An 8,482-nucleotide genomic window follows, 5' to 3' on the forward strand; every position below is an offset into this window, starting at 1 on the left:
CTCTCTCTCCTGATCTCATATAGAAAAAAGAGGGCACGTGTGGAGACGCGCACCTCTTCTTTGCGTGCATGAAAAATAAGGGGGCGCCAACCACCTTACTGGACGCACACCTCTTCTTTGCGTGCGTGAAAAATAAGGGGGCGCCAACCACCTTACTGGGATTCTCTCTCTCTTTTTGATTCATCCTTCCTATTTGAATTTGATTTAAAAAGTAAGGGAATCAGATTTTTTCCTTATCTGAAAGAGAGGCCATGCCTAATATTTTTGTGCGACAAAAATATTGGAGAAATAGTGGGTGTGCGCTAGGTTTGTGCGTGAGATAACTTCCTTCTTTCTTCTCTTATCTCAATGAATCTTATTCCTTATTTTTGATATGAATGCCTAAGATCAAATGAGATTAGATCTATTAGGGTGTTAGGAAGTATTTGGGTATGGAATAATTGTTTTGTGTGACAAAATATAACATGAGGGAGAGAGTGTGCATGAAAAAAAAAAATAAGGCACTCCTTTCTTGCCGTGGGGTAGTCCTTAACGCCTCTTTTTCTTTCTTCCCTTCACCTCCATGCCTAAGATCTGATGAGATCAGATCTAAGGGAGAAAAATAGAGAGAGAGGAAGAGGAGAAGAAGAGTCTTCTTCCTTTTCTTGATGGTCTGGTTCAAATTCTGTCGGATCTGTCCGAAGGAGTTTACGCAGTGATCATCTTCTTCAAGATCTAGAAGAAGATATTTACATCCAAAGCTGAGGAGCGAGATCTGTAAGGTACTAGCACATTGATGATCTCGGTGCTCTGATCAGACATCTTCGTGTGGATACCAGCAGAGGCTGGGTGTGTGCGCGGCTACAATCAAAACTTCAGACATCCACAGAATCTGAAGGTATGGAGATTTAATCTTCAATTTTATTTTACTGATGCTTATTTTGTTTTTAGATTTCAAATCAAGATAACATGTTCATGTCAAGATCCAAAGCATGATTTTCAAATTTGACCTAGTATGTATATTAAATTAAAAAGATTTTAATTTATCTACTTCCACTGCATAAAGTTTTAAAAAAATTTTAAACTACACATATGAAATCATAACGCTTTCTAAAAATTTAGTACTTGTAACTTTTACAAGTTGATCAAAATTATCTATCTCATTGATAATTTAATTACGATCTAATCATTTGATCTGATCAAACATCTTTTGTGTGTCACACCATAGGTTATATTTTGTTTAATAGTAAGACATATCATGATCTCCATCATAGTTTCATTGAAACATCGTTCAATAGATCGAAACACCTTTCAATAGATTGAAATATTTTCAACTCTCATCCATCGAGGACTGTCGATCCAAAATAATCTTAGTAAACTCTCACCATCCACTAGTGATGTCTAGCAACATGTGGTGACAATCTAGTACAATAGAATAAACAAAATCTCTAGGTGTAGTTATTGTGTGATTCAGTTTCTCTATCGTGAGTTTCGACAGGATGGAAGTTATGAAATCTCATCAAATTCCATCATTCATCATATGAAAGATTCGATTAGCTCAAGTCCAAATTATGATACTTATGAAAATTTCTTTCCATTTATCACCTTGCTATGATCATAGACTAAAGAACTTCGCTTCTCAAACCCCATAGGACTATTCCTTATCTATTAAGGTCGATAGATCCCATCTAAATACGCATCTTACTCCTACAGTAAACCTACTACAACCAACATTCACTACAAGTATCCATCTGGTTAGGAACCATATTTATATGTAGTCAAACTATAGTAATCCCACTGTAAGCAATCGAGGTACCAGAGGTCAAAGAATCACTTACACCACTACAGCATCGAGAAGATCACTAATGAGTGAGTAAATATCCATGTGATCTCTCATATGGTCAGACTCAGTACCGATGTTCTCTACCAACCACCAACTGAAAGTATGGAGATCCACTACAGACTCGAAACTTCAGACATCCACAGAATCTGAAAGTATGGAGATCTCATCTTCGATTTTATTTTACTGATGCTTATTTTTTTTTTTAGATTTCAAATCAAGATAACATGTTCATGTCAAGATCCAAAGCATGATTTTCAAATTTGACCTAGTATGTATATTAAATTAAAAAGATTTTAGTTTATCTACTTCCACTGCACAAAGTTTTAAAAAAATTTTAAACTACACATATGAAATCATAATGCTTTCTAAAAATTTAGTACTTGTAACTTTTACAAGTTGATCAAAATTATCTATCTCATTGATAATTTAATTACGATCTAATCATTTGATCTGATCAAATATCTTTTGTGTGTCACACCATAGGTTATGTTTTGTTTAGTAGTAAGACATATCATGATCTCTATCATAGTTTCATTGAAACATCTTTCAATAGATCGAAACACTTTTCAATAGATTGAAATATTTTCAACTCTCATCCATCGAGGATTGTCAATCTAAAATAATCCTAGTGAACTCTCACTATCCACTAGTGATGTCTAGCAACATGTGGTGACAATCTAGCAGAATAGAATAAATAAAATCTCTAGGTGTAGTTATTGTGTGATTCAATTTTTCTATCATGAGTTTCGACAGGATGAAGGTTATGAAATCTCATCAAATTCTATCATTCATCATATGAAAGATTCAATTAGCTTAAGTTCAAATTATGATACTTATAAAAACTTCTTTTCATTTATCACCTTGCTATGACCATAGACTAAAGAACTTCGCTTCTCAAACCCTATAGGACTATTCCTTATCTATTAAAGTCGATAGATCCCATCTAAATACGTATCTTACTCCTACAGTAAACCTATTACAACCAACATTCACTACAAGTATCCATCTGGTTAGGAACCATATTTATATGTAGTCAAATTATAGTAATCCCACTGTAAGCAATCGAGGTACCAGAGGTCAAAGAATCACTTACACCACTACAGCATCGAGAAGATCACTGATGAGTGAGTAAATATCCATGTGATCTCTCATATGGTCAGACTCAGTATCGATGTTCTCTAACAACCACCAACACTCTCGCTTAATGTCCCCACACTATAGATTAGAAACTCATCTACTCTGAAGAAAGCGATCTGTACGCTAACCTAATTGGATCATTCACCATCCCCATGATGATCTATCGATCGAAAGTAATTCAAAAATTAATTATACGTATTGTTAATTCTCAATACTTGAAAATATATATCTTTAAGTCATTAATTCTTAGAATGATTCTTGGACACATTAGACAAGAATGAAAAGAAAAAAAATTCTTTATTGATTATCAAAAATATTTGAGTGTAAAAATATATCCTAGAATTATTACAATGTGTCAGTCATATTGGCTTTCTAGGATATACATCTAACAGTTGATATTTTCTATGCCAATCTCCTCGAGATGAGCTTTTGTCTTTCATCTTTGCTTTTGACTTTTAGCAGTGATTGCTGACTTTTTATTCTGTGTAGTGGCGCATGATGTCACCATCCTTGGTGAAGGCTTGGTTGGATTCAATTGAGTGAAGCTCTTATTAGAGAAGAAACTTAGGGCATTGGATGCCCATGTGAAGACTGGAGGAGCTGAGCTGAGCTATTGAGGAGGCAAGGTGTGCTACCGAAGAGGCAACGAATCTGTCCAAAGAAGAAGCTTCTCAAGCCAAGTCTGAGCTCCAATCTACTCTATAGAAAGTTGGAGCCCTAGAGGGCCTAATGGCCATCGAGCACCATGCCACGAAGGTGCCTTATCAGAAGGTGGCTAAACTTGAGGAGGCCTCGAAGCTTGAGGAGGTAGTAGTTAGGGCTGTTGAGGGCAATATGGAGCTTGTCAAGGCCAAAACCAAAGAGAAGAAAGTAATGTTCATCATCGAGGCCAAACTCAAGGGCATTAAGGAGTTCAAGGCTTTGCGGGATTTGAGGATGAGGTTGCTGAGGACTCCTCAATGGCCTATATATATGGCATCGAGGCCTGCAAGCTGCACATAGATCGAATAGTTTCCAAATTGGACTTGAGCCACCTTCATCCCGAGAACAGCGATGATGAGGTTGGGGCGTTCTCATTGAGAAAAGATGAGCCTACTCTGGCCAAGGGTCTAGTTCTGGCCCTGCTGCTAAGGATGCCACAGAGGCCCCTACTGAGGAGACCGCCAACCACACTATGGAGCCCATGCCCAAGGACCTCAAGTATGCACATTTGTATTTTTTGCTTTTTTCTCCCTTTTTTTGTAATGAACTTTTTCTAATGAAATAGACTCCCCATTCCCTTTTGATGTTTGTGCTAAATAGCTTTAGTTGGTTGATTGCCTGATTGGCTCAATCGTAGCTTCGGTTAACTATTCATTAAGCGGGGACTCCAAGGTCGAACTATAGTTCGAGGTTTTGGTGTCGAAGTTCTGTCATCGATAGTCGATCCAAAGTCAATTTGTGATAAGTTTGTCAAGTCGCCATCATTATCTTGATCCAATCCCTAGTGGGGTGCTCAAGGAGATCCCGATGAGGTTTCATCCACAGTAGATCCAAAGTTGATCCAAAGTCGATCTGTAGCAATTTTGCCAAGTCACCATCATCATTTTGACCCGATCCTTAGTGGGTTGCTTGGGAAGATCCTAATAAGATTTCATCTGCTATCGATTCGAAGTCGATCCGAAGTCGATTTGTGATAATTTTGCCAAGTCACTATTATCATCTCGACTCGATCATTGATAGGGTGTTTGGAGAGATCCCAACGAGGTCTCATCCATAATCGATCTATAGTCGATCCAAAATCGATGTGTGCTAATTGTTTCAAATCGCCATCATCATCTTGATCCAATTCCTGATGAGGTGCTTAGAGAGATCCCAATGAGGTTTCATCCATAGTCGATCCGAAGTCAATTTATGATAATTTTGCCAAATCACCATCATCATCTCGGCCCGATCCTTAGTGGGATACTTGAGGAGATCCCGACAAGATCTTGTTTGTAGTCGATCCATAATCAATCTGAAGTTGATTTATGATAATTTTGCCAAATTGCCATCATCATCTTAACCCGATCCCTAATGAGGTGCTCGAAGAGATCCCGATAAGGTTTCTTCCACATCATCAATTTCCATGAAGCCACCATGGCTTCAAGTTGGTGGCATGGGAAAGAGTGTCCCAAGGAAATCCTGATTTGTGCTCATCAATCTTCCAACTACATATTTCTTGGTATATTAACATATTTCTCAACCTTTTCAGTCACTGCCATTGTTCATTATATGCTTTAGTTCGTTGCACCTACCGAGATCTCTTATAAAGTACCTCGGCGACCGCTACTTATTATTTGCCATGGACCCGAGACCCTACGAAATTTTTTTTATTCTCAAGTCTTGTAAATTAAGAATATAAGCAAATATACTGATTCTTATAGTAGGTCTACTATTTTATCCCAAATTTTGCTTTTAGTGACCACTACCTCTAGAGAATTTGATTTATGTTGATTTTTATAGTAGCTCTACTATTTTGTCATAGATTTTGCTTTTAGTGACCGTTATCTCTAATAAATCTCCAAGATCATTCTTTTTTTGAAAAAGGGGAATCTAGATATAATTATCTTATATATAATGATGAAGAGCAAATGACAACATCTTCCTTCATCCCACTACCAGATATTTTGGGTTTACATTGGTAGGAAAAAGAAAAAGGAAAAACTCAGCTCAACCCACATGGGTGGGAATGGATAGATACAAATATATTTTTATTAACATCAACTTTTGACAAATTGAATCATAGTTAAATCCATGTAGTATCAACCATTTACAATATGTTCTTATTATTATATTATTTCTTTCTATATGTAAATTTAGAGCTACCATGGCAACCAACTTCAAAATCTTTGTTGTAATTTTCTACCTTTCATCAATTGTTATACCAATGGGAGGGCTTATCGATCATTCGGGAACATGGCTCTTCATTCTTAATGCAGTCATAATTTTCTACAAATTGTATGGCAATAATAAGCATATATATATATATATATATATATATATATATATATATATATATATATATGAGGCAACAAGGATATTATCCATTCGAATCTGATTTCATATCCATATCAATACCGATATTGATAGAAATTTGAGAATCCGACTGATATCTGTATCTGTATCTATATCCATCTAAGAAAAATGGATATGAATACCGATAGATAACTATCCAATCCATATCCAAATATTATCCAAATTTACATGTAATCCTATATAATTTTATAAAGTATTTATTAATTTTTAAGAGAAATATATAATTATATAAATATTTTATTAACTTGATTTATCATTTATCTAATAATATCTTTGATTCTATAATCATAAAGCTTGATTATCTAAGTTATATCCATAATTATATTCATGCTTCCAATATCCGAATTACATCCGTATCCGTTTAAAACAAATATGGATATAAATTTTTACATCCGAATAATATCCATATCTGTATTTATATTTATCAGATAAAATAAATACGAATATGGATATATCGTCATCCGATCCATAATATGGATATGAATATATTGTCATCCGATCTATAATACGGATATGAATATGTTGTCATCCGATCAATATCTAATCCAATTTCAGCCCTACCCATGGCTATATAAAGAATCCCACTCCCCCACTTTTGTCTAACCATCCAACAAACAAACCTCTAGGTCACTATGGCTAAGTTAATAGCAAATTTCTTTGCCCTCTCTCTCATCATGGCCATTAATGTGGCAACAAGTAACCCAATATTGTCATGCAGTGAAACCCCTTACCCTTATGTATGTAGTTCCGTTGTAAATACTAGCCCTCTAATTGCCCAAGCCAAAACACAATCCGGATTCCGTAACCTAGCCCTCCTGGCAGCCTTGGACCGAGCAGTACGAGCTCATGAGCTCGCATCGGCCATGGATATAAGCTCGTTGGATGAGCCGTTAAAAGCTGCATGGGCTGATTGCTTGGAGGTTTGTCAAGACACCATTGGCAACCTTAACAGCTCGATGAGCTCTTCATCGTATGATGATGCTCAGACATGGCTAAGTGCTGCAGTGGCCAATCAACAGACCTGTCGAAATGGATTTATTGAGCTTGGTTCTTCCTTTCCCTTGGATTCATTGCCCTTTATGTCTCATAACATATCGGAGTTGCTAAGCAACTCTCTAGCCATTAACAAGGCAATGGCACCAGCCAAGTCAGGTGGTAATCGTGGGTTGCTCTTGGATGGATTCCCGAACTGGCTCTCTGCCTCCGATCGAAAGTTTCTTCAATCTTCAGCGATAAATGCCGATCTTGTTGTGGCCAAAGATGGCTCTGGAGATTATGATACCATCTCAGCAGCCATTGCAGCTGCTTCGAAGCAAAGCAACGGCACGTCAAGATTTGTGATCCACGTCAAAGCTGGTGTTTACAATGAGAATATCGACACATCGATGAAGAATCTAACGATAATTGGAGATGGAATAAATGCTACCATTGTTACTGGTAGTAAGAACGTGAAAGATGGCTCCACAACATTCCGTTCCGCAACCTTCGGTGAGTTCTTTTCAATAGTAGCTCTTCATCAAATTTACTTCTATAATTCAGTTTTCACCACCACAGTATGTCTAAGGTTTTTCAAGGACTATCTAAAAGAAAACCATGCAACCAGACAGCAATGGAATTATTTTTTATGACCCGATATCTCTCTTTTTAATTATTATGTCCACAGGATGACAAAGAGCTAAGGCATCATACAATCCTAAGGCACCCTTTATAACTAAGGAGAAAACCTCTAATTCGGAAGTAACACGTCACACCGTCTACCCCCACAAATACACATATATATATATATATATATATATATATATATATATATGACTAAATTCCCATATCTAGGCCTGCTTGCTAATTATGAACCCTCCTCATGCTTTCAGCGGTCACTGGCGATGGCTTCATCGCTCGAGGCATGACCTTCCAGAACACAGCAGGGCCTGAGAAGCACCAGGCAGTTGCCTTCCGATCAAGCTCAGACCTCTCGGTCTACTACCAGTGCAGCTTCGAGGGCTACCAGGACACACTCTACGTCCACTCCAAGCAGCAATTCTACCGCAACTGCAACATCTATGGCACCATCGACTTCATCTTCGGCGACGCCACCGTGGTCTTCCAGAACTGCAACATATACGTCAGGAAGCCGATGACCGGCCAGAAGAACACCGTGACAGCCCAGGGCCGGACTGACGAGAGAACGGACACCGGCATATCGATTCACGATTCGGTGGTCACCGCCGCACCGGACCTCAAACCGGTCCAGAGCTCATTCCAGACCTACCTTGGCCGGCCATGGAAGAAGTATTCGAGGACAGTATACATGAAGACGTTTTTAGATAGCTTAATTGATCCGGCTGGATGGCTCGAGTGGGACGGTGACTTTGCTTTGAAGACTTTGTACTATGGGGAGTACATGAACACCGGCGCAGGGGCTGATACCAGTCAGCGGGTGACGTGGCCCGGCTACCATGTTATAACGAG

The 8,482-nt window shown here is 38.0% G+C and overlaps 1 protein-coding gene across 1 annotated transcript in view; it reads left to right on the plus strand.

Annotated features, from left to right (window-relative positions):
• The first annotated feature begins 6,648 nt into the window (after positions 1–6,648).
• The window catches only part of LOC140856082 (pectinesterase-like), a 1,928-nt gene continuing 94 nt past the window's right edge, over positions 6,649–8,482 (plus strand). Inside the window, exons 1-2 of the mRNA XM_073253249.1 lie at positions 6,649–7,504; positions 7,885–8,482. The exon at positions 7,885–8,482 is cut by the window's right edge and continues 94 nt beyond it. Coding sequence (XP_073109350.1) covers positions 6,649–7,504; positions 7,885–8,482 — 1,454 coding nt within the window. The remainder of the gene's footprint in view (positions 7,505–7,884) is intronic.

This window comes from Elaeis guineensis, chromosome 3, assembly GCF_000442705.2.
Source record: "Elaeis guineensis isolate ETL-2024a chromosome 3, EG11, whole genome shotgun sequence".
Lineage (NCBI taxonomy): Eukaryota > Viridiplantae > Streptophyta > Magnoliopsida > Arecales > Arecaceae > Elaeis > Elaeis guineensis.